Below are 26684 nucleotides of genomic sequence, written 5' to 3'. Positions count from 1 at the left end.
GTTGTCATTCCTGCTACTGTAGTTGGCAAGATACTGCCTGTATACAGAAGGTTGGAGATTGCAGTGAAACTAGGTCTTCTCTGTGTATAAACATTTTTATTGCACTTGAATTGTTTTAGTTAACACAATTAATTTTGCCAAGCCTATTCTGTACTATAGCGTAATCACACTTCCTATTTTTAGGAGAAAAACAAGTGGGATTTAAGTATACAAATTCTACTGTACACACTTAGGGAAATATCTTTCTCAAATTTCCCACTATATAAATAGTATTGTGTAATTACCTCTAGATAGTAACACATTTTGGTACACAGGAAAAAGACCGGAAATTTGCATTAAGGATATCATCTGTCTTGCACTGTTAGGCTTTGTCTACACTAGCACTTTTGTCTGTAAAAATTTTGTCGGCCAGGGCTCTGAAAAAAACACCCCCTGACCGACATAAGTTTCCACAATAAAAGTGGACAGTGCTACGTCAGCAGGAGAGCCTCTCTTGCTGATATAGCTAACACCTCTTGTTAGGAGCGGTTTAATTTGCTGGTAGGAGAGCTGGTAGACATAGCCTTACAAGGAGAAGGATCAATGGTAGGATATAAAGTTCACTGTAGCTTTTCAATCTGGCTTTGCCCACTGCATAAGGGCCTTCACATTAATGAAAAGACTCTCAATGTTAAACAGCATGAAATGAATTACAAATGTTCCTAGAATCAAAGATCATTGGGAGGTGCGGGGAGGAGTGATCATGATTCAGGAACTTTTTAGGAACTTCATCTTCCTCAACCTCTCCGACCCTAGTTTCAGAAGGGCTTTCATTGAGGGTTTTTGTCTGGATTTAGGAGCAGAGTGTAGTTTGAGGTAGAGATCAAGGTAGGTTAGAGGGCATGGATTTTGTGTGTGCTCTCTTAACTCAGGTGTTTTTTGTCTTTGTGAAAGCAAATAATGGCAATAACTTTTCTGCTCGTCAGGTCCCCCAACATCAGTTCCTCCAGCCTCAGGAAACTTTACTGCGACAGGATCTGGTCTCTACACACCTTACTCTTCAAACCAAGGACCCCCTCCAGTTACCATGACCCATGGATTGCCTCCTACCAGCCTGGCTCAGGGTCTTTCCCTGGCGCAACCTGCTTTTTCTGGTCCACCACTGTCAGCCCAGCGCCTCCCTCAAGCCTCTGGTTTTGTCCCACCTCCCTGCTCCACAGGGATTGGACCTTCCAGTTACCCTCCTACCACTGGGGCCCCAAGACCTTCAACAATGCAAGGCTCACAGTTACCTGGACAGGCTCTAACTGGATTACCAACATCCCAGCCTAATCATGTGTCCTCACCGCCACCTCATCCATCCATGTCAGGGCCTGCAATGACTGGCCTCCAGGGACCACCTCCTCCCACACATCCTTCCCAGTCCGGATACCAAATGCAGCAGAATGGTAAGTCATCCCGTTGCTTCTTCTATACTTGATATAAGGTAATGTGCAATCTGAGTGAACCAGTGGTATTGGTTACTGAGTTGCAGAGGAATTACTGTCTTCTTGAAGGAAGAGAATGTCTTTCTTCCAAATGCATTAGGTATGTACAAGGCAGGATCTTCGATGAGCTTCACCACAAAAAGGAAACTTACAAGAAGTGGAAACTTAGACAGATAACTAGGGAGGAATATAAAAATACAGTAACTCCTCACTTACCATCCTCCCGCTTAACGTTGTTTCGAAGTCACGTCACTGCTCCATTAGGGAACATACTCATTTAAAGTTGTGCCATGCTCCCTTATAACGTCGTTTGGCTGACTTTACAAGGGAGCATTGCACAAGTTCCTCTTCTCTGCTTCCTCCCCCTCCCTTCTTCCCTCACTCCCAGCACTTCCCCGTGCTTAGGACTTTCTAGGAAGGGAGAGAGGGAGCGAGCGGGGAAGCTGCCCCCCACGCTCCCCCAAGCAGGCAGGGCCAACCGGAATGCAGGGGCTTTAGGGGCTGCAGGGCAGCCAGAGAGAAGCAGCGCTTTCCCCTTCAAAGCCAGAAAATGCCACTTCTCTCTGGTCGCTGGTTGCGCGGCTGCCCCTGCTCCTCCTGAGTCCTCCGGCCCATGCTCGCAGGGCCGCATTCCGAAAGGGGCTTTAGAGCTGCAGGCCAGGGCCCTGGGGTCCCCTTAGCCCAGGGCCCTGCAGCCCCTAAAGCCCCTGCGTTCCAGGTGGCCCTGCCTGGCCTGGGGTGGTGGGGGCGGCAGATCCCAGAATCATGGCTCCCGGAGCCACCTGCACACCCCCTGCACCAAACAGGAGCTGCCCCAGGTAAGTGCTCTGCACCTTCTGCCTGCCCCAGCCCTGAGCCTCCTCCCACACCCAACCCCGAGCGCCCTCCCACACCCTAACTCCCTCCCAGATCCTGCACCCCCAGCCCTGAGCCTCAGGGGGTAAGCTGGGGCACCTCCCCACCACAGTACAGTACTGTACAGTATATGATGTCTTTTGTCTGCCCCAAAAATATTTCCTTGGAACCTAACCCCCTGTATTTACATTAAATCTTACGGGAAATTTGGATACGTTTAACATTGTTTCACTTAAAGTTGCATTTTTCAGGAAAACTACAGTGTTGAGTGAGGAGTTACGGTATTGCTTGAGCATGCAGGGGTGTAATCAGGAAGGCCAAAGCACAATTGGAGTTGCAGCTAGCAAGGGATGTGAAGGGTAACAAGAAGGGATTCTACAGGTATGTTAGCAACAAGAATATGATCAGGGAAAGTGTGGGACCCTTACTGAATGCAGGAGACAACCTTGCGACAGGCGATGTGGAAAAAGCTGGAAGTAATCACTGCTTTTTTTGCCTCGGTCTTCACAGACAAGGTCAGCTGTCAGACTGCTGCACTGGACAGCACAGCATAAGGAGGAAGTGAGCAGCCCTCAGTGGTGAAAGAACAGGATTAAGGACTGTTTAGAAAAGCTGGGCGTGCACAAGTCCATGGGTCCAGCTTAATGAATCTGAGGGTGCTGAGGGAATTGGCTGATATGATTGCAGAGCCACTGGCCATTATCTTTGAAAACTCGTGGCAACCTGGGGATGTCCTGCACGATTGGAAAAAGGCAAACGTGCCCATCTTTAGAAAGGAGAATCTGGGGAACTACAGATCAGTTAGCCTCACCTCAGTCCCTGGAAAAATCATGGTGCAGGTCCTCAAAGAATCCATTTTGAAGCACTTGGAGAAGAGGAAGGTGATCAGGAATAGTCAACATGAATTCACCAAGGGCAAGTCATGCCTGACCAACCTGATTGCCTTCTATGATGAGATAACTGGCTCTGTGGATATGGGGAAAGCAGTGGATGTGATATCTTGACTTTAGCAATGCTTTTGATATGGTCTCCCACAGTATTCTTGCCAGCAAGTTAAAGAAATATGGGCTGGATGAATGGACTATAAGGTGGATAGAAAGCTGGCTAGTCGGGCTCAATGGGTAGTGATCAATGGCTCTGTCTAGTTGGCAGCCGGTATCAATGAGAGTGCCTCAGCGGTGTATCCTGGGGCTGGTTCTGTTCAATATCTTCATCAATGATCTGGATGATGGGATGGATTGCACCCTCAGCAAGTTCGTGGATGACACTAAGCTGGGGGCAGAGGTAGAGATGATGAAGGGTAGGGATAGGGTCCAGAGTGACCTAGACACATTGGAGGATTGAGCCAAAAGAAATCTGACACAAGATCTACAGTTCTCATCCTGTTATGTTGCCTGCTGTTGATCACTGCATTGTAGAGTGGTATAGTTGCTGATCATGGGGTTTAGAGCGAGGTGCGCCTGAGTTCTAACCCTGACTGAAGCTCTCTCTGTGATCAGGTTACTTTATCCCTTTGAATTTGTTTCTCCCTTTGAAGTACGCTTCTTCATTGCAGGGGTGGTGGTGAGGATGAATTCATTAATATTTATTACATTTTTCTTCTGAATGAAAGCGCTGAATGATTGTGACCCTTAATGTTGATAGCTAGCTGCAAGGATCAGGAAGACGTTCCCTGCAGCATTTTACAATCGGCTAGGTGAATTATTGGCCATGTCACTTAGGCTATGTCTACACTAGTGAGCTTACAGCAGGCACAGCTGTACCGATGCAGCTGCGCTGCTTTAAGATCGCTCGTGTAGCCACTCTATGCCAGCGTGAGAGAGCTCTCCCATCAACATAATAAAACCACCCCCAATGAGCGGCGGTAGCTATGTCAGCCGGTGAAGCTCGCCCACTGACATAGCGCTGTGCACACTACCACTTATGCTGGTGAAGTGTGTCATTCAGAGGGGGTAGTTTTTTCCCAGATTCCTGAGGGACATAAATTTTGCCAACATAAGTGGTAGCGTAGACGTGGCCCAAGTGTTTAAGAACACGGTTGGGCAGAACTATCCATTTTGTAAGAGAATAGTAGCAGGTACATAGCTATCTACCTATATATTGCCTTCTGTGTCTTTTGCAGCCGATACAACCATGTACCACCCCAGGCATTTCCATTAATAAAGTGTAAAGCAAAGTGAAATAAATGCATGCAATTTAAAAACTAAACAAATCAGAATAGCAGAGTTTTAATCTGTGCTAATCTCAAGCAACACAAAAACTGTCTGACACATTTCTGTCAGTATTTCTTTATTTTGTTGGTGCAGTATGGGTACTGGACTGCTTTGGTCATAGTTTATATTAGCCAGATCTGCAGCATAGCCTGTGTTTTCATAGAGGCTTTAATGCAGATCTAACCCATTAAGGGAGTAGGTAAAGGACCAGTTCTTCCCATTTCTGAAACAGGTTCCAAAAATGGATTATGTAAATCACTATTAAATCTGGACTACTCCGCTAGAGAGACAGATTACAACTGAAGAATTTTGATAAATCTCTTCCATCCTAATTACGTGAAGGGCAGGTAGCTGTCCATTTTTTGATTAAGATAACTAGAAAAACTAGTTAAGAAAGGAAGTGTTTAGTATTATTTGTATTAAAGTAGCTCTAAGGAGCCCTAGTCACGGACCTAGGACCCGGTTGTGCAAGGCGCTGTACAAATACAGAACAATTAGATATACTTTCATTCTGTTCTCTCTTTTTCAGGTTCCTTTGGACAGGTTAGGGGCCCACAACCAAACTATGGCAGCGCTTATCCAGGAACACCAAATTACGGGAGTCAGCCTGCACCACCTCCCCCGCCAAAACGCTTGGATCCGGATTCCATTCCTAGCCCTGTAAGTTAATTCAGTTCTCACCAACATGAACTTCCCCTTAAAATATCATCTTATAAATCAAACTGATGGATGCCAAAAACAGGTCCCAACACTCTATCTGTTGACTTTGTTCTTCATACTTCTTCCCATGAACGGAGAGGTTCTGAGAATATAACCTCTGATTGACCAAAAACAGTATTGTCTAGTGATTAGGGCATGGAACTGGGTGTAGGACATCTGAGTTCTATTCCCAACTCCGTCACTGATTCCATGTGGTCTTGAACACATTACTGAGCCTCTCTCTCTCCCTTTGTTTCTCTACTTATAAAAATGGGATACTTACCTGCCTCAGACGGTCATTGAGACTGTTTGTAAAGAATATTGGGACCTTGGATGGAAGCTGCTATATAAGTACAGTTTTGCTACAGTTCATTAGCCCTATGGCATTGGAAATCCTGAATTTATAGCACTAATTTTCAGGGTGCTGCTTTGTTCCATGTTAGCATGTGGGAAGGGGAGAATTCCTCAGAAGCAACCTTCATCCCCTCTCTTGAGGACTCTGGTTAGACTACAAGCTTGTTACCCCCATACTTCTGCTTTTGGGTTGTTTCAAGTGAACATTGATTTATCAAAGTAGTACATATTGTCACTCCCCCTGAACAGAATTTGATCATTGTGTGCTGATGTTTCTGTTAGTGGCTCTTTGAAAGGGCCTACATCTGCAGGTTTAGGCACAACACGTGACCTGCCTTAAAAATGATCAAATGTCCTGTGGGAATTGTCACCTAAATTTTGAAAACCTCCCATTTCTCAGTCCGAAACAGTTGACTGACTGATGCAGGTCCCAAAACTGCATTAATTCTATCTGACACTGAGATTACCCAGCTTCTAAGAGGGATATAAACAATTGATTTAGAAACCAATGATGGTTCAATTTGAGGAGGCCCGAAGAACTTGTTTATAGTATGGTGGGGCCATTCATTATAAGTGTACTGTTACGCAATCATGACAGGAACTGATTGAATACATAACACCATAGCAGTTAATCAAGCTCTGCTGATATTTTGCTTATTTAAGGTATGGGCCAAAGTGTGTCGTCTTTCCTGTCCTTCTAGATGTAACTTCAAAGCAGCTAGTTAACTCTGTTGGCAAGAACATTCTATGCAGAATCGTGAGACACTAGTAGTTGAAGGATGAGCTATTTCTCAAATTTTAATCCTCTACAGAGGGGAGGTTCCAAAAAGCAGGCAGGGGAGTGGTTTCAGAGTGGTAGCTGTGGTAGTCTGTATCAGAAAAAACAAGGAGTCTTTGTTGCACTTTAGAAACTAACAAATTTATTTGGGCATAAGCTTTCGTGGGCTATAACCCACTTCATCAGATGCATGGAGTGGAAAATACAGTAGGGAGGTATAAATACACTGCATATGAAACGATGGGAGTTGCCTTACCAAGTGGGGGGTCAGTGCTAAAATTAATGGGGTCAGCCATTCAATTAAAGCGGAAGTGGCCTATTCTCAACAGCTGACAAGAAGGGGTGGAAATCACTTCTGTAGTGCTAATGAGGTCAATGTAATCAAGGTGGCTCATTTCAAACAGTTGACAAGAAGGTGAGAGTATCAGCAGGGGGAATTTAGGTTTTGTAGTGACCCATCCACTTCCAGTCTTTATTCAGGCCTAATTTGATGGTGTCCAGTTTGCAAATTAATTCCAGTTCTGCAGTTTTTCGTTGGGAGTCTGTTTCTGAAGTATTTTTTGGTTGAAGAACAAGCAACAATGTGAAATGGCAGTCCCTCATAATTCCTACCACTAGCCTCTTAGGCTTATCCTCCACTCCTCCTGATTCTGCTGAGTTGATGTTTCCAAAGACCACAATTGCTTCTGATGCTGACAAACTTTTTCAGGGCAATGGTTTTAGTCACTAGTTTAATTTTATACCTGCCTTTAATCTGGCTTCATGTTACCACCTGATCTAGCTAACGGTATTGAAGTCCTAGGCTTTTCTGGTTTTTGATTTGATGTTTGTGCGTGTTTCAGGACTTGCTTTTTGGAAGGAATGGGGGCATTTTTATACCTTTGCTTGCTTCTCTCCTCTTTCACTAAATTAAATCTCAAGAAATTTGCATCAAGTGCCTCCACTGCAGCATGTTCTCAAAGTGTAAATCCCCAAATTCTAACAAAACAAGCATGTGAGCCATTGTCTCTGCCAACATAATGCTCAGAACGCAAGAACAGTTCAATGGCAAGACAGATTCTGGGATTAATGTGTAGTATGGAAGCAGATGTGTTCTTTTCCTCTTGTTGCATGATTGTACAAATGTATATATCTAACTCCAGTGCTATAAATTTTGGCAGAGAGAAGTAACACTGTTACTTTTTGTTTTATTACTCTTTCTTTGTTTTTCTTCTTGTGGCACTCTGTTACTTTAATAAAAAAAAAAAAAAGCAACTCAGTGAGCTGCCACCCCAGCAGAAACCCAGGCACAGAATAGACCCAGATGCAATTCCTAGCCCAGTAAGTGCAGTGTCTGTCTTCTGTCATCTGTGTGTTGGTGACCACCTCTGCATGTTTGCGGCATAAGCTTCACCTTACTAACCCTTCAGTGTTAATCTTTTATCCTTCTTTCCCACCCCTTTCCGCTTACCTCATCAAAATGACTAAAATAAACACCACATGGGGACTGGTCATTAAATCACTTCCTATGTCATGAATAAGGGGCAATAGAAAGTGGACAGCACTTTGGAAGCAGATTATGAAGAATGTCTCCCTTCCATGTTCTCTGACCTTTAAAAGCAAAATACCTACCTACATCAGATTCCAGTGGGGACATCTATAACATGAAAAATGCAGTATGAGTAGTTACACATACTCTTTCTGCATACCATATGCATTACAAGTACACACGGTTTGTTCCTTAGTGGAAGTCTTTTCTGCCTGTGTAAGTTGACTTTGTTTATTGTTTATTCTTGAGGTGCCAACACTGGGCAGTGTTTGATGCATTGTCTCTCTTTTGAAGTAACCGTTTTGTTTTGACATAAATCCTCGTCTGAATCCCTTAGCAGACTTCCTCTGAGGCATGGGGAGCTATAAACATTCTTTCATGATCTGTGATCCTACGCCACTGTTAAAAATTAAAATGTTAAATTTTAAAATTAGAAATGTGTCTTGAGAATCTTTTTAAAATGAAAAGTATCTACCTTTGGATTGGAGGAAAATGGTGGATTAGATTTTTCTATTACCCCAATATCATTTTTGCTTTACTGGTGATTGGCTAAAGTTGGTCACATGACTCGTATCTAATCAGTGATGACACCAACTTCAGTGAGTCTGTAGAGTTTTGAGAAGAGATTTTTCTTGGAATGATCACTGTCTGATTCTGTGGTTGAGCATTCCACTTGCACAATTTAGAACATGTACTGTATAAGGGTAACAAGAACTCTGCTGTATAACACTCTGCATGTTAAAATAGGTTGCAAATTGAGGGATATAATTTGGGGGGAATGGATCGTTCAGTAGGATCAGTGCTAGATTAATGCTTAAACTGGATTTGGCATGGTACTGAAAAGGTAGTTGCAGGGGCTAAATCTTTCTATAATCTCCCATTCTGTGGCAGAGTTCAGTGGATACTTTTAATGCAAAAGTGCTGTTGAACTTCATAATGCATAATCTCTAATTAGACGTATTCTTTTAAACAAGTTTATCACAGTAACTAGTGGATTTAACACTGTTACCATCCTGTCCAGCTCAGCTTGAATGATCTGTAACAGTCTGAGTTGCAGACTGGCCTCAGTCCCAAAAGCTCAAAGTATGAACTAGAGTGAGCAATATGTAGAAGTGATCAAATTCCTTCTGAGTTTTCATATTACTTTAGGTCAGAGTCTAATCAGATATACAGTGGAACAGCTTCACTCAGTGAAAATACTGGGAACTTAACAGCTCAGAAAGAAAAGGCAGGCAAAAAAGGAAGTGCAAGCTGAAAGATATTTGGAATCTAAAACAAAGCTGCTAGAGAGATCTGGCTGTGACTGTAGTTGCAACAGAGTATACTGGGAAGCAGTAAAGAGCAGACTACTGTTAGAAATTATTTTCTTGGGCCAAATTTTGCTTTAAGTAAGTCCAGATCAGATCTTCAAATGTAAAACATTCCAATCTTCAAAATAATGAAAACAGAAAACTGGGAAGGGGGGTTAAAATGTGTGGTTTTTTTGTTGTTGAAATAAACCCATCTCTTGTCTTATTCCCAATTTGTAAACAATAAGAGCTGACTGCTTGGTAAAGCTTAAACTAGGTCTAGGCTTCTCAGTTCTTAGAGCTAGTAATGGTTGTCCCAGTCCCTGCCTGACTGCTTTTTAACTCCAGATTCTGTGTTCCCCACCCGTGTCTTCATGAAATGGAGCCTGCTGTGGCTAACATGCTGCTTTCATTCTAGATCCAAGTAATTGAAGATGACAGAAATAACCGTGGATCAGAGCCATTCATCACTGGAGTTAGAGGGCAGGTCCCACCCCTCGTTACTACCAATTTTCTGGTGAAAGATCAAGGTAAAGTACTGTTCACTCCCTCCGTAAGTCCTCCCCCGCAAAAAAGCACATTACCAGAGATCCAATTACATTATTGTCAGACATTCTTAATGGAGAAGTCTGAGGAATGTTCCTTTGTGATGTAGGAGCCAAAGCACTAGCTTTTTACCAATAGAGGCCTGAGTTCAAATTCTGTTTCAGGTCACAAGTGAAATGAGTAGAGCCCTAACTTGGACTCCATTGGATGTTTTGTCCACCTAGAACTAATCAACAAGTAACAACAATTGACACTTCCTTGGGAAAGGCATAAGAGTTAGCATAGCAAAGTGTGTTAAAAAGCCAGGAAAAAAATTTTTCTTCAAGTGCTTGCTCATGTCAATTCCATTCTAGGTATGCACGTGCCCATGTGTGCGGCCGTTGGAGATTTTTGCCTTAGTGGTATTCGTAGGGTCAGCTGTGGTGCCCTCTTGAGTGCTGCACTCATGCGTCGGTATATTAGGCGCCACTGGCCCTACGCCCTCCCAGTTCCTTCTTACCGCCTATGGTGGTTAGTCAAAGTGCCTTTCCCTTGCATAGCAAGGATTAGCGGTTCTTTTACTCCAGTCTTCGACCCTTAGGGCCTTGTAAATAGTTTGTTTGCAGCAGTTAGTAAGTAGTGTAGTTAGAGAGAGAGTCCCAGGGGGGACTTTGTCCCAAGCAGGGCATGCCTCAGTCTCCAGGTTTTAAGCCCTGCTCTGACTGCAACAGGCCTATGCCTGTTAGTGTCCCCCCATAGCAGCTGCCTCAAGGGCTTGGGAGAATCACATATGTGAAGCATCTGTAAGTGTTGCATCTGTAAAAACTTTTCTCCCAGTTTGAGCCAACAGCCCACACTGGAGCTGCATGGGGATCTCCCCCCGTTGTCCCCCCATGGAGCCCCCCCTCGCTTCCCAAGGGATCCGCCACTGACTCCAGAAAGCAGTAGGAGACCCACACTGGTGACAGGGCTGATGCCTTCACAGGCTTTCCCTTTGTCCAGAGAGCAGAGGCCTCTACCAGTGTTGCCAGTACCACATTTATTGTAGGTCAAGGCAAGGGCAAGCCTGCAGTAAAGACCCCTTGGAAGGTTGGCAAAAGACGCTGGTCTCCGGAATCGAGAAAGCGTTTTCCATCTCCACGTCCCAGGTCTCCGTCTTCTACAGGACGTCCTAGATCACTGGCACTGCAGTAGCGGTCTCTGTCCTCTTAACGCGGGTCGCCCTGAGGAAGGCACCGGTCATCGTACCGCCAACACCGATCATCCTCCCACTGGCTGTCTCCTTGGTGTAGATCTCAGTCTTCTAGACCATGGGAGTGGTCTGTGTTGCGGTACTGATCCCCCCTGTCCCTGATCCACCTACTCAAGGCACCGGTCTCCCGCAGCAATGGTTAGCCACCAGATGCAAGCTTCTGCGTCCTCTCTGTGGTCACCAGAAGGTGATTTCTCCAGTATGGAAAGGGAATTCAGCCCTTCACTGCGACAGCATCAGTGCAATTGGGCACCTGAGGCTGCGTTCACCTTCATGATGCTGTCATGGCAGCGAGGCCAGTGGCTGGCGCAATGGCCCTACTGGGGCGCGTGGGGCATGCTTGTGATGCCGATGCCACCATCAATCCACTCCTCGGCCACTGTCTGAGTAGCAACTGGCAGCACCGCTCAGTGCACAAGGCAAGCGCACTTTCGGAGGCCAGAGAGGAGCCCCGCCCCCCCCTCTTTCTCTCCACGAGGAATGATTTTGGGGGCCCCCCCCCCCAACCCCAATAGTCTCCTCCCCAGGCAGTGCCCCTTTTACCTACCCTACCATCCATGATCAATCTCATCTTGGGAACTGGTGCAATGGAGCCGGAGCTCTCTGGTACGCATCCCTGCCGTGACCTGGGCAAAACTAAAAACTAAAAGAATTCCTTATGGGAATGAGCAATGATGGAGTTCATTGGAGCGGCTCTCGACTCCATTCGAGCCAGAGTCTTCCTTCTAGAGGCACATTTTCAGGAACCATCACATAAATGTCAGGAGCTGCTAGCTGGCTCACTGGCTGCCTGTGCCTTGTCCCTGTCCCCAGGGTGGTGCAGGTGTGACAGATAGGTATGCACAGATAATACTACAATATATATATATTACAGGCAGGACTAGGCAGGTCATCTGGCATTTTAACAAAGTTTCTCTGTTCTCATGCCATGCCATCCATCTGCATCCATCCTGGGGCCTGTCGCACTTGCCTGGGGCCCCAGCAGATCGCAGCAGCTTTCAGCAGAAGCCTTCATCTCTCCATCAGCAGGAGCTCCAGGTGTCTCCAGAGGTGAGGTGGGGTGGGGTGGACTGGAGTGGGGGGGGTTCATGTCCTGTCAGAAATGTCAATCCAGAAAGCTTGCTGCCATTGGGGGCTCCCTTCTGGGGTCTAAACTGCTTGTCTTCAAAACAGACAAAAACATTTGAAGACTGCAGAGACTCTCATCACTCCACTCAGATCAACTCTCAGATCTTATTTATAATATTTATATATATAAAACAAAACAACAAACAACAAATCACAGCATCCACATAGGGCACAGACAGAATCCAGACAGAGAGAGAGACCAGATCCAGAGACAGAAACCAACCAAGAACATCTAAACATCAGATTTGAAGGTTTGGTCCAGGGCTTGACAAACCTCCCCCAACTCTTGCTGCCAACACCACTTCAACCAACCATCCTTTTAACAACTGTCTAATATCGTTCTATCGAACTTGGCAAACTATCACTTACAACAGATGAGGACTGGAAATCATCAAAATTGGTTATGCCATCCAGTTCCCCTCCAGACTTCCCACCCATCCTCCTTCCTCATCCCTATTCAGGGACCCCTCACAAGCCCCTCCTGAGACTGGAAGTAGAACATCTCCTACACCTGTGGGTGCTAAAGCCAGTTTCGGTACATCAGAGGGAAGGGCTTCTGTTCCCATTTTTTTAACCGGAAGAAGTCTGGAGGATGGTATCCCCCATCCTTGATCTCAGGAAGCTAAACAAATTCATCAGAACACACAATTCAGGATGGTTACATTATCTACAATCATTCCAGCACTGCAACAAGAGGATTGATTTGTGGCCCTCGACCTTAAAGATGCATATTTTCACCTTGCTATACGTCCAATGCTAAGGAAATTTCTTCAATTCATACTGGGACAGAACCACTTCCAATATACGGTACTACCCTTTGGCCTTTCAACTGCCTCTGGGGTGTTTTCCAAAGTCCTTGCTGTGACAGTGACTGACCTTTGCAAGCACGGGGTCACAATATACCCCCTACTTAGACAATTGTCCAGTCAAGACTCACCCTAGGGAAGAAGCCATCGCAGTCCATGCAACAGACAATGTCGCTCTTCACAAGTCTGTCTACTAATAAATGTTCAACAGTCCACACTAACACCAGTTCAGAAATTGGACTTAATCGGAGCCCATCTAAATTCTCTAGAAGCAACAGCATCATTACCTCCTCAGAGATTCACCGCTCTAATGAACCTCATCAATAACTTGGTGCACAGCCCACAGATATCCGCCAGAACCAGTCTCCAAATATAAGGTCACATGGTGATGACCACATATGTGGTGAAACACAGCAGGCTGCTTGCAGGGTTGGTTCAAGACTGTGTACACCCCACACAAACGCAGTTTGAACAAACTTCTGAACATGCCAGTAAAGGTCAAGGACTCGCTACAATGATGGACTCACCCACGCAACATCTGCATAGGTGTCCCTTTCCTACAGTTTCCTCCTGAAATGATAATCACAACGGATGCCTCTACTGGGATGGGGTGCTCACTTTGGCAACCTCACAGTATAGGAAAGATGATCTCCTTCCAAATCAACACTCCACATCAGTGTACTTGAACTGCTCGCAGTTTGCAATGCCTGTCCACATTTCATGCCTCTGATCAAAAACAGAAACCTACAGATCGTGATGGACAATGTGGCCTGCATGTTCCACATAAGCAAACAGGGAGGAACTGAGGTCACACTCCCTATGTACGGAGGCCATAAACTCTGGACATGATGCATCTGACACAGCATCACCATATCAGCCACCTACCTGCTGGGGTCTCAGAATGTCACAGCCGACGCATTAAGTCGAAGGTTCTTGAATGATCACCAGTGGGAAATCAACACCTTTGTGATCCAGAGCATTTTTCAACTATGGGGGTTTCCCATGCTAGACCTGTTCACCACAAAACAGAACAGCAAATGCCCAATTTTTTGCTACAGAGTGGGTCTGGAGCCAGGATCCAGAGGCAGTGCATTTTTCATCCTATGGGATACATCCTTCCTGTATGCCATCCCTCCTACCCCATTGCTGTCCAAAGTCTTGCATAAGATCAGGACCAATCAAGCCAAAGTCATTCTGATAGTACCTGTGTGGCCCAGGCAAACCTGGTACCTATACTGCAACAGATGTCGTCATGTCCCCACGTCTTCTCCTGCTTCTTCCAAATCTCCTTTCTAAGGAAGCGGGTCAGACTCTGCATCCAAACTTGGAGTCACTCCATCTCAGAGCCTGGCTCCTCAGGGGTTCCAAGGCGAGGAGATAACTTGTTCTGAGGATGTTGAAGACATCTTGTTAAACAGAAGACAGCCCATTACATGTTTTATGTACTCCATAAATGAGAGATTCCACATGAGGTGCTTAAACAAACAAATTGATGCCATCACTTCTACCATATTATTGGTCCTGGACTACATGCTTTACCTTAAGAAATCTGGCCTTTTAATGAGTTCAGTACAAGTACATCTGGCTGCCATTACAACATTCTGTGACAAAGTGGATGGTGTTTCAGCCTTTGCTCACCCAATTACCAAAAGATTTCTCCAGGGAGTGCGTAACCTCTACCCAGATCCCAGAATGCCAACACCCCTGTGGGACCTCACCTTAGTGCTTTGATCCCTCACAACTGCCCTATTCAAACCTTTGGCTATGTGTTCTCTACTACACCTTTCCATAAAAGTCGCCTTTCTAGTTGCCATCATGTTCTTGAGATGTGTGGGAGAAATAGGGGCTCTTATGTCAGGCCCCTCAAATACGTTTTTTCTCAAGAATAAGGTCACTCTCAGACTTCACCCTAAATTTTTGCTTAAAGTCCTTTCCTTCTTCCATATCAATCAACCTATCTATCTTCCCATGTTCTTCCCTAAACCTCACAAGGATAGACTAGGCAATTTTCCACACTCTGGACCTTAGGAGAGCGATAGCCTTTTATCTTGAATGGACCAAATTGTTCAGGAAAGCTCCTAAACTTTTCCTCTACACCATTGAATGTTCCGAAGGCAAACCCATATCTAATCAGAGACTTTCCAGATGGATTTCAGATTGCATCCAGCTCTGTTACTGGCAATATGACCTACAACCCCCCTCATGGGTCAGAACACACTCCACAAGATCTGTAGCCACATCAATAGCCGTCCTGAACGACATGCCTATTACTGACATATGCAAAGCAGCTACTTGGACATCACCTCACACATTCATACAACACTACGTTATTGATCAGGTCTCAGCATCTGACACGCAGCTGGGACATGTCTATTCAGAACTAACTCCAAATCCCTCCTGCCACCAAGGGGCACTGCTATATAGTCACCTAAAGTGGAGCACCCACAGGGACATCACTTGAAGAAGAGAGGGTTACTCACCTTGTGCAGTGAATGAGGTTCTTTGAGATGTGCCCCTCTGTGGGTGCTCCATTACTCTATCTCCTCCCCTCTGCTTTGGAGTTATCAATACTCTGTGGTAGAGAAAGAGCTGAGAGAGGGGGAAGCAACACACCGCTAATCAACTGCCAACACAGGCATGAGACAAGGAGAGCGCATGTGCGGCCTAACCAGGTACTGCTGTTGAAATTCTCCGACTAGAGGTGCAGGGTGCACAATCACCTAAAGTGGAGCGCCCACAAGGAGAGAGAGCTCGAAGAATCTCAGTTACTGCACCGACCATGTGGAACTTCTAGCTCTTGAGATAGTGGTTGAGATGATGCAGGTCTAGGATTGGTCTGAGTGCTCCCCTTGGCTTTCAGAATTAGCAAGTAATAGCAATAAAACCCCTTTCCTGTTAGATGGTGCAGAACCTCTTCCAAGCTCCCACCCAAAGGAGGGTTTGGACTTCTTGTTCCAACAGTTGCTTGTGAGAATTGTCCCTGAAGAGAGGGCGGGGTGGATAAAAATTGGAGGGTATAACCTAATTCTATTGTGCTTAGTCCAAGATAATGTGGGTCCAGGCATTGAGGAAGTGGGAGAGTCGGTTAGAAAACAAAGGGGTGGGTAACTGGATCAAAAACTGAGGGGACTGAGATGTCTTCCTCAAGCATCTCATCAAAACGAGTGCTTTGAGCTGCCCAAGTGGCAGGGGAAGATTGCTGGCCTGAGGAGGAGGTTGGGGGAGGGGGTCTACTCCTGTACCCTTTGTTCTTCCTTCTCCGCTGATCTTGCAAGGCAGGCTGCGCAAAATAACATCCAGTCTGTGGAGGCCTGTAGTGTTTTCTGGACGCTACCGGCGAATACAGACTCAGATTTTAGGGTCTCCTTAGAGTCCTTAAGTCCGTGGAGTTTGGTGTCTATTTGCTATGAAAAGAGCAAGGGCCCTTCGAATGGGAGGTCCTGGAGGGTTTGCTGTACCTCCTGAGGAAACCCCAAAGACTATAACCATGAGCTTCTATGCGTTATAACAGCTGTGGCCATCGATCTGGACGCAGAATCGGTGGTATCCAAGGCTGCCTGCAGGGAGGCCTTAGCTACTCTCTTCTTCCACTAGTGAAGAGAACTCCTGTCTGCCCTCTTGGGGGATCATGTCCTTAAATATTTGCATCTCCCACATATTAAAATCATAGCAACCTAGCAATGCTTGCTGGTTCACTATTCAAAGCTGTAGCTCACCCGTTGAATAGATGTTTCAGCCAAACAAGTCCAGCTTTTGGGATCCTTTGTCTTGAATGTGAGCTCTGCTTGACCTTGACAGGCTCTCACATTGATGGCTGCCACCACTAGAGACCCTGAAGGAGGGTGTGAAAACAGAAATTCATACCCCTTGGCTGGTATGAAGTATTTGTGCTCTGTCCTTTTGGCCATAGTTGGGGAGCGGGGGTCTGCCAAAGTGCTCTACCTGGGTCCGTGATCGCCTTGTTAAGGGGAAGAGCCTCTCTTGAGGTACTTGCTGCTGACAAAATGTCCAATAAACAGTGTGTCGTCTCTTTGACCATGTCAGCTTGGAGAGACCCAAGTTTGAGGGCACCTGCTTTAAGAAGTCCTGGTGGGCCTTGTGGTCATCTTGAGGTGGGGACACACAATAGCCACCACTGCCTCTTCTGGGGAAGAGAAAGAAGAGGCTAAGGCTGGTTGAGGGGCCTCTGCCCTTCCAAGACCTGTGGGACCTCCTCTTGAGGTTTGGCCCTGGGCTTGGCACCAGAGTCTGGGTCTGGGGTCTCGCGGTGCGGTACTGGAGATGCCCCACTTTCCAAGGTCACAGAATACAAACGCCTCATAACGGTGCCCTGGCTTGGGGGGAACCCCCATGGGTTCCAAAAAGGCCATTGCATGAGTGCCGGTCCCCACGATCCTGGAGGCCAAGTGTTTGGGGGCACCATAGCACCTGAGGCCACAGCAGGATAGGAATAGTGTGGGAAGTAGTGCGGGTGGTCCTGACAGTGGGGAGAGTAGGACCCCAATTTAGACTCCAATGAGGAAGACAGGCTGTGGGGGGAAGACGAAGGCAGTGCTGACCCTCTCAGTGCTGGCAAACGGTGTCGGGGAGAAGTCTGAGCCGAGGCTCCCCTAGTGGTATCTCATGAAAGCTGGAGGATGGCTCTCTGCCGCTCATCAGTACCAGCAGTGCAGTCCTGAATCTCTGGGACCGGGAGAGTGAGAAGGTCTCTAGCAGCCACAAATGCCTCTAGGGTTTAGGGTACCACAAACTGACTGGTACAATGTCTGCTGGAGGATGGCACTTCCTGTACTGGAATTAGCGGCGCTTGTGGTGGTACTGAGACTGGTGGAGGTGGGTGCTGCGGTGCCGGAGAGGAAGAGCGGCTCGACATGGGTCTATTAGGCATCTGCTTCCTTTCAGCACTGGGGAGCAACTCTTCTCCTGGTGCTTACAGTGCTGCTTCTGGGGTGCCGGGGAGAAGAATCAGTGCCAGGACTCTCAACTGGTGAGAAGAGCACTTGGCACCAAAGCTGAGTGCGGCTCCAATGCTAGTCTTAGGTATGCGTCCATGAGGAAGACCTTCAGCCTTGCCTCCTGGTCTTTTCTTGGTGGGGGTCTAATGTCCCTGCAGATCTGGCAACAGTCTTTCTGATCTTCCGCTAAGCACTTGAGACAGCTCGAGTATGGGTCACTTAAGGATATCCACTTGCCGCAGGAAGCAAAGGGCTTGAGGCCTGGTGACTGAGGCGAGGCATGGCCTGGTACCGGAGCGTGGACAAGTCTCTCCAACCAAATATGGAGGTGTCCAAAACTCACTAAGTAAACTACAATAACTATATGCACTAGACAAGAGAAGAAAAAAACATTGGGAGAAATTACCTGAGCAATGAGGGAAGTTCCAGCAACCATCTAGGCAGTAAGAAGCAACTGAAGGGGCGTGGGGCCCTTTATATCAATGCTATGAGCACATAGCACCAAAGGGCACTGAAACCAACCTGATCGGTACTAGAAAGGGAAAAACATCTGGCAATTGTACTAGGGGCATGCAAAAGCCTGTGTTGGAATAGCAACAAAGAGTCCTGTGGGTGAATACCCACGAAAGCTTATGCTCCGATACGTCCATTAGTCTATAAGGTGCTACAGGACTCTTTGTTGCTTTTTACAGATCCAGACTAACACGGCTACACCTCTGATATGTTGGAATAGACATGTGGGAGCACTCAAAGAAGAACTATGTTTCATGGGTACAACTGAGAGGTGTACCTATACTGGAGTAGCAGGGGTGTTACACATCAGGACTGAGGTGCATTGGCAGTTTTATGAACATAAGAACGGCCATGCTGGGTCAGACCAAAGATCCATCAAGCCCAGTATCCTGTCCTGACAATGGCCAATGGCAGGTGCCCCCAAAAGGGAACGAACAGACAGGTTATCATCAAGTGATCCATGCTCTGTCACCCAATCACAGCTTCTGGCAAACAGAGGCTAGGGACACCATTCCTTCCCATCCTGGCTAATAGGTCCATCAGTGGCTATCTTCCATGAATCTATCTATCTCCCTTTTGAACCCCGTTATAATATTGGCCTTCACAACACCCTCTGGCAAGGAGTTCCAGAGGTTGACAGTGCCTTGCATGAAAAAATACTTTCTTATGTTTGTTTTAAACCTGCTACCTATTAATTTCATTTGGTGGCCCCTTGTTTTTGTACTAGGAGGAGGAGTAAATAACACGTCCTTATTTACTTTCTCTACACCACTCATGATTTTATAGACCTCTGTCATATCCCCCCTTAGTCGCTTCTTTTCCAAGCTGAAAAATCCCAGTCTTATTAATCTCTCCTAAAACGGAAGCCGTTCTATACCCCTAATCATTTTTGTTGCCCTTTTCTGAACCTTTTCCAATTCCAATATATCTTTTTTGAGATGGGGCAACCACATCTGCATGTAGTATTCAAGGTGTGGGTGTACCATGGATTATATAGAGGCAATATGATATTTTCTGTCTTATTATCTAGCCCTTTCTTGATGATTCCCAACATTCTGTTTGCTTTTTTGATTGCCGCTGCACATTGAGTGGGTGATGTCAGAGAACTATTCACAATGACTCCAAGATCTTTCTTGAGTGGTAACAGCTAATTTAGACCCCATCATTTTATATGTATAGTTGGGATTATGTTTTCCAATGTGCATTACTTTGCATTTATCAACATTAAATTTCATCTGCCATTTTGTTGCCCAGTCACCCAGTTTTGTGAGATCCTTTTGTAGCTCTTCGCTGTCTGCCTGGGACTTAACTATCTTGAGTAGTTTTGTATCATCTGCAAATTTTGCCACATCACTGTTTACCCCTTTTTCCAGATCGTTTATGAATATGTTAAATAGGACTGGGCCCAGTACAGATCCCTGGAGGACACCACTATTTACCTCTCCCCATTCTGAAAACTGACCATTTGTTCCTACCCTTTGTTTCTTTTAACCAGTTACCAATCCATGAGAGAACCTTCCCTCTTATCCCATGTCTGCTTATTTTGCTTAATAGCTTTTGGTGAGGGATCTTGTCAAAGGCTTTCTGAAAATCTAAATACACTATATCCACTGGATCTGTGGGAACACAGAGCTTTAGGAATAGAAATGCATTATGGTTAAGGCTATGTTTATGTCATGGAGATCATGGAAGTCACAGAATCCATGACTTCCAGAGACCTCCATGACATTCTGTGCTTCAGCCTCACTCTGGAGCTGACAGATTGTGGAGCCCAGTGGGTTCCAGCGACAACAGCAACAAGCAACAAGGCCCCCTGCATAGTTCCACGACAGGTGACAGACTCCTGAGGGGGCCCTCCTCAGGGTTCCAGTGACAGGAGACAACCTCGCACAAGGAGAGGGGGATGCCTCGGGCGAGCAACTGGGGTGCCCCATTTTCTATTTGGGAAAAATGGTCACCCTGCAGCTCCCAGCTGCCATGGGCAGAGGGGGAACCCCACAGCTCGTAGCCACCACGGTGGTAGGGAAACCATAGAACCACAGCAAAAGTCACAGACAAGTCACGGCTTCCGTGAATTTTTGTTTATTACTCGTGAGCTGTCCATGACTTTTACTAAAAATAACCATGACAAAATCTTAGCCTTAATTATGGCGTTTCATCTCATGAATGAGAGGCATTGCTTGATCTGGGGATTGGGTGAGGAGGGGAAAGATTTCCCTATATCTGCCTGCGTTATGTCTGATTACAGGGATAGCAATCACTCCCACGTTTTCAAAAGTGTATTAATTCCCTTGTAAGCTATAGAATCCAATTCTGCAGTCTTGTCACTTTTTCTGTGCTGCCAGACATAGAGGCTGTTTGCATTAAAAATGGAATCGCTACAACCCTTAGAGCCGGAAAGTCTGCATTGTGACTTGACATGTTGCCTATGATACTTATGTTAATATAGAAATATAACCTTTATTAAAGCTCTGTATTTATCTCTGTTCTTCCCTCCAGGTAATGCAAGCCCTCGCTACATAAGATGCACCTCTTACAATATTCCTTGCACCGCAGATATGGCCAAACAATCCCAGGTTCCCCTAGCTGCTGTCATAAAACCACTGGCTACGCTACCCACAGATGAGGTGAGAGCAACATCCTGGACCTGTAGTTAAGAGACTCTGAACTCCTGGCAACTCATTTCTTTAGTATATGTCTGTCTATGGGAGCTAGATAATTTAAATTTTTGTGGAAGGAGAGTTTAGAGGATGAAGATTAAGCAAGCATCAGTTCTCAACATATGTACAGTGTCAAGTAATTGTTAGGCATGAGTGGGCTATGCTATGTTCTATGAAAGAACTGAAGAATTTGACCACTGCAATATTATTTACTCCTGGGGGAATTCTGCATCACTGTGCATGGCGGAATTTATGTCCCCTGCAGATTTCTTTGCTTCCCCGCAGAAAAATGACTTTCTGACTGGGAAGGAAAGGGAAGCCACAAGACCGTTCATACGACCCTCCCCAGCAGTATGTTTCAGGTGCCCAAGGCAGCTGGCAGAGGGGTAAATCACTGTGGTGCAGGGGGTGGGATTGGGGAAGACCCGGCTGGTGCCTCCTACCCTGTGCTGGGCTAAGCTGCTAGTCCTGGCTGGGATGGGGAGGGCAGGACTTCCTCTTCCCCTGCACAGCATCCAGGGCTGTCAGACCCACTCCTAAATTTCTTCCCTGGCTGTAGGAAGCTCTGCAAACTGCCCCCCGTCTTTCTATTACAATATACAAACTATCAATGTTCCTAGACCACTTTACACAGATAATGAATGAATGAGGAGGAAAAGCAGAGAGCCATACATCAGTGGTTGTCTTTAAGATTACACTTAAATACTAAATCCATAAACCATGATGGTTCGCACACATGTTTAAGAAGGCTTGTCTACGCTACGGGCACTGCAGTTGTACATCTCCAATGCTGTAGCTATGTTGCTATAGTGCCATAGTGTAGATGCATCCTACCAGGATAATGGGGTTTTTCTGTCACTAGATATCCCACCTTCCTGAACAGGAGTTCATCATTCTTCTGTCAACTTATCCATGTCTACAGTGGGGATTAGGTCAGCATAGCCCTGGCACTCAGGGGCATAGGTACTGACTTCTGTTGTTCCCCGGGGGTGCTCCACCCCTGCTGTGCCCCAAGGCCCTGCCCTCACTCCACCCCCTTCCCCAGGGCCGCCTGCTTGCTGCTTTCTGCCCTCCCTCAAACCCCTCGCAGTGCTGCCAAACAGCTGCAGCTGGTGGGTGCTGAGCACCCACAATTTTTCTGTGGGTGCTCCAGCCCTGGATCTCCCACGGAGTTGGTGCCTGTGCTCAGGAGTATGCATTTTTCACACTGCTGAGCAATGTAGATACATCAATCTAAATTTAAAGTATAGACCAAGCCCTAGACTTTTAACCACCAAACCACCTGCCTTTTGGGATACATTGCTATGGAAATACTGTTTTCATTGGCCACTAAGTACTACAAAAGACAGGGTTCCACTTTCCACCAAAGTAAGCTCATGCACCCATCTGCAGCGAGGCACGCTTCAGGATTTGATGCAGATATGAGTGAATGGCCCAAGTGTAGTTGCTTTCCAGCCCCATCAAGAAATTCTCTACTGGCTTGAAGAGAAATCAGGAACAAAAGATTTGTGGGCCATAGTCACAGTGAGCATGCAACAGCAGACAACAGTAGGGGAGGGCTTAACTAGTGCTATTCAGCATGATCAGACCTAGGTTTCAAACCAGATGGACATCATCCCTGATGTATACTGATTTAGCTGTTTACTTCAAATTATCTCTGTGAGGACTCTCAGATTGGTGGTGGCAGTGATATTTTAATTTTATATTAAAGGTGGGACAAAGCTAAGTATATATTAGTCTCATGAAAAATGAGTACGCTTGGCCCAGTAGTCCAAAGCAGAATGCAGAGAAATATGTTAAACAATCACAACAGCAACAATAGTTTAGTTTAATTTAATTGAGATAATGAAACTGCAGCCTGAAAATTGAGGCATCCATGTTTTCTTGTCCTTGAGCAGCTAAATTCAAATTCGGTTGCTTGATGCATGATCAGAATTTTCCCCCAGTCTCTCGCAAAGAATTCAGAGGTTAAGTGTGCTTCATAAAGTGAAGTGGCTGATATTTACACCTTTGGGAGTGCAATGAATTCTAGCAGTTGTAAGCCTTTCTGTATCTGGTCGTGGGTTTCCCTAGAGTTACTTTCAGTGAGAGAATGGGAATATGGCATTTGAGAAAGTCTCAAATAGTTGATCTTACTGTTACTGGGCTGGTGTAGAAAGAGGCTTGTCATGTTACTGCTATGGGCATTGTGGTAAAGTGCAGAGGGCAGGCTGTTGGATATCAGCATGTGAGCTTAGGGGGTAGGGAAAGAAGTTATCTTTAAACAGCACTAATCCAAAGTCCAAACACTTACAAGCCAGCTAGTTTGAGTATACAAAAAGAATTCCCACAACTGCACAAAAGCATCTAAGGAAAATATCAGAGGGGTAGCCGTGTTAGTCTGGATCTGTAAAAGCAGCAAAGAGTCTTGTGGCACCTTATAGACTAACAGACGTTTGGGAGCATGAGCTTTCGTGGATGAATACCCACTTCGTCATCACTGCACTCTTCTGACTGTTAACAACTGCAGCCCACTGAAGAGCTCCTGCAGTAGGAGCTTGAGACAATAAGGCATTTATTAAATGTATTCCAAACTCTTGGACTCCTCCGCTGTTAAAATGCTAAGGCCTGCATTAGTCTACCAGGAGGAAGCTTCAAGCTCTTTGATTCCTATATACATTTCCCCTCCCACTACTGTGTGACCTGTCTTTTTCTCCTCAGGCCCCTCCCTATTTGGTAGACCATGGAGAACCTGGTCCTATACGGTGCAATCGGTGCAAGGCCTACATGTGTCCTTTTATGCAGTTCATTGAGGGTGGAAGGAGATTCCAGTGTTGCTTCTGCAGCTGCGTCACTGAGGGTAAGGCTTATTTCTAGACTCTGAAAGATGTTTCAAGGATGTGTAAATAAATGATTTCATTAGCGGTGTCTTCATGGCATAGAAAACCCTAGAGCAGAGTAGAGCACAGTTTGTTGGCTTCTGCGCTGCAATTCTTTATTCTTCAAAATATTCCATAAAAAGTACATTTGAGCACTTAACTGTGTGCCTCATTCTGAAATGCTAAAGTTAAGATTGCACAAGTAAATTGAGCCGTACCCCTTGTGTGTTTGCCTGTCTAGCTAAATGATCACATACTATTTCTCAAACTAGAATATACATTTCTCATTATTGAACACACATGTAGTATCTTACATTTGTTAATTTGTTTACTTACTCTGTTTCCATTGTCCAGAATGCTTTTGACAGTCAAAGTGTGGAACTCTTTGCCAGAGGATGTTGTGAAGGCCAAGACTATAATAGGTTTCAAAAAAGAATTGGATAAGTTCATGGAGTATAGGTCCATCAGTGGCTCTTAGCCAGGATTGACAGAGATGGTGTCCTTAGCCTCTGTTTGCCAAAAGCTGGGAATGGGCAACAGGGGATGGATCACTTGATGATCACCTGTTCTGTTCATTCCCTCTGGGGCACCTCGCATTGGCCACTATTGTAAGACAGGATACTGGGCTAGATGGACCTTTGGTCTGACCCAGTATGATGATTCTTACGTTCTTATGACTCGCATTTAAAGTTAATGTTCTTTTCTCAACAATTTAGTCAACAGCATGTACTGTAGCTTCTTTTCAACCAACATTGCAGCTTATGTAGGTGCCATTCAGTGGTGAGGCAATTCACAGCTGTAAATGGCAATGGTCTATTGGCTATCTAGTCTTCACTGTTACTCTAAGTTGATACACAATATACTCCAGGTTAAATAGTATAATTACTGTGTACTTCTCATATAAATGACTTCCATGGACTCTAGCATGCACAGCGTAGTGCACAGAACTACAAGATACTACACATGTATTTAAGGTTGTAAAACAAATTACATGTCTTATTATTTGAGAAATAGTGGTCATGCTTATTCTCAAAGGGGCAGAGTAAGGTTGCTTTGGCAGTCTTTGTAATTTTGTTATTTCTGTCAGTCATGTCCTCCATTTAAATTCTCAAAATACTCAGTATAGTTTTAAAATAAAAATAGAAAAAAGAAATTCCATTATCTGCAGCCATTTGGCAAGGTATCTCTGTCCTGCACGCTGCACACACTGTCCTGGTCACTGTAGGAATAGTGCAGGGGAGTATCTTACCTGTGAACCTTAAGAAAAGAGAGCTTCCCACAATTCTGCAGCTAGTGTCTGTTAGGAGAAGACCTCCTCTCTTCTCATCTACCCCCTCAAACACACATCAGGTACCTGCTCAACTATTTCCAAAGTGCATTTGGGCACAGACATGTGCATCTGAGCTTTTTAGTTTGCAGCTAAATTAGCCCTCATGTATATTGCAGCCTTTAATGGCACACTGTGAGTAGCAAAGGCTAGGCAGACTGCTTCACAAGCAGTGCTTTGCCCATAATGGCTCCGGCCCACCATAACAACTGCCCTTCCTGTGCTAGTAGCATCGCTGTAGCAGACTCTGCCCTCTAGGCTGTATGTGCAGCATGTTGGGGCTATCTCCTTTCTTATGGAGATGCACATGGTGAACCTCTAACTTATCTCAAAATCCTCTTTGAAGCACCCCTTTTACCATTTAACTCAATTTTATATTTGGGGGAAATCCTCTGAAGTAACCTAGATTTTGGTACAAGGTGCTTTTTTGTAGTGACATTTCTGACTGAGCACAGCTATTGAGTCTGTTAATGCTGCTTCTAGACTGCCAGTAAAGATTCCCCAGTCATGGTCACATGCACACTAGTGCAAAGCACTGACCAGCTTTCCTTTGGTGTAGTTGAGCACCCACTGCAGCTGTCACCAGGTTTGCTGTCTGTTGACAGTCAAAGTATTAACTGTTGTAGACAACGTACGTGTCTGTAAAATTTGATGTCTTTGTCCCTAGTGCCGCCTCACTACTTCCAGCATTTGGATCATACTGGCAAGAGAGTGGATTGCTATGATCGACCTGAATTATCATTGGGCTCCTATGAGTTTTTGGCAACAGTCAGCTACTGTAAGGTACAATAATGTACAGTTAGTGCATTGCTGTGATGTTAAATAAATCCCATGTCCTCTGAGAAACTAAGTGGAGGCTGAATCAGCTGGATTGACTTTCTAGCTGGTAAAGTCCATTGATGGCATCTCCTTATACATCTGAATCAGGTCAGATTTTACATACTTGCTTTCCAGTCAGATTGCACATCCCATAATATCAGTAATTATTACCAGTAACTAAAACCGTATCTAGGAAAGTACAAGTTATCTGTCCACAGTGGCAGCTGCACCTTGCCTGCCATCTGCTAGAGAAGACAAGTTTCTGTTGCCTGATAGTCATTGGGAATTGAGCAGGTAGAGATGGGAACTAATGGGATAGAGCAGTCCCCTACAGCAGTTACTGGCAGTAATCAAGCTTTGTAAAGAGAGTTTCAAAGACGCATGGCCGGTAAATCTGATCACATATTTGAAACGCTAGAGTAGTCTGGAAAACTCACCTGCTTCAGATTCTACACATTAGTCAGTTTAAACAGTATCCTAATTTTTCAGACACTTTTTTGGGGAAAGACACATGTATTAGAGTTCTATATTAAAAATACTCATCTGTTTGCTGAAAAGGATAGGAAAATAGTTTTCTAAATGTTGCAGCTTTTTACTGACCATGACCATATTTTTGATTTTACTGAGAGCTGGCAACATAGTCTTCAAATGCATCTCCA

At 45.4% G+C, this 26684-nt stretch overlaps 1 protein-coding gene across 4 annotated transcripts in view; it reads left to right on the top strand.

Moving 5' to 3' along the window:
* Positions 1–26684, top strand: part of SEC24C (SEC24 homolog C, COPII coat complex component) — a 73331-nt gene that overhangs the window by 22892 nt on the left and 23755 nt on the right. For 2 of the 4 annotated variants that reach the window (XM_039547924.1, XM_039547926.1), the window contains 7 exons: positions 966–1427; positions 5064–5194; positions 7617–7685; positions 9601–9712; positions 20861–20988; positions 23722–23860; positions 25874–25989. In XM_039547924.1, the coding sequence (XP_039403858.1) occupies positions 966–1427; positions 5064–5194; positions 7617–7685; positions 9601–9712; positions 20861–20988; positions 23722–23860; positions 25874–25989 (1157 nt within the window). The remainder of the gene's footprint in view (positions 1–965; positions 1428–5063; positions 5195–7616; positions 7686–9600; positions 9713–20860; positions 20989–23721; positions 23861–25873; positions 25990–26684) is intronic. The other 2 variants (XM_039547925.1, XM_039547927.1) reach the window with 1 other exon arrangement.

This window comes from Mauremys reevesii, linkage group 7 (genome assembly GCF_016161935.1).
Source record: "Mauremys reevesii isolate NIE-2019 linkage group 7, ASM1616193v1, whole genome shotgun sequence".
In the NCBI taxonomy this organism is placed as follows: Eukaryota; Metazoa; Chordata; order Testudines; family Geoemydidae; genus Mauremys; species Mauremys reevesii.
Note: the sequence above shows the minus strand (reverse complement) of the source record. Positions and strands in the feature narration are given on the sequence as shown.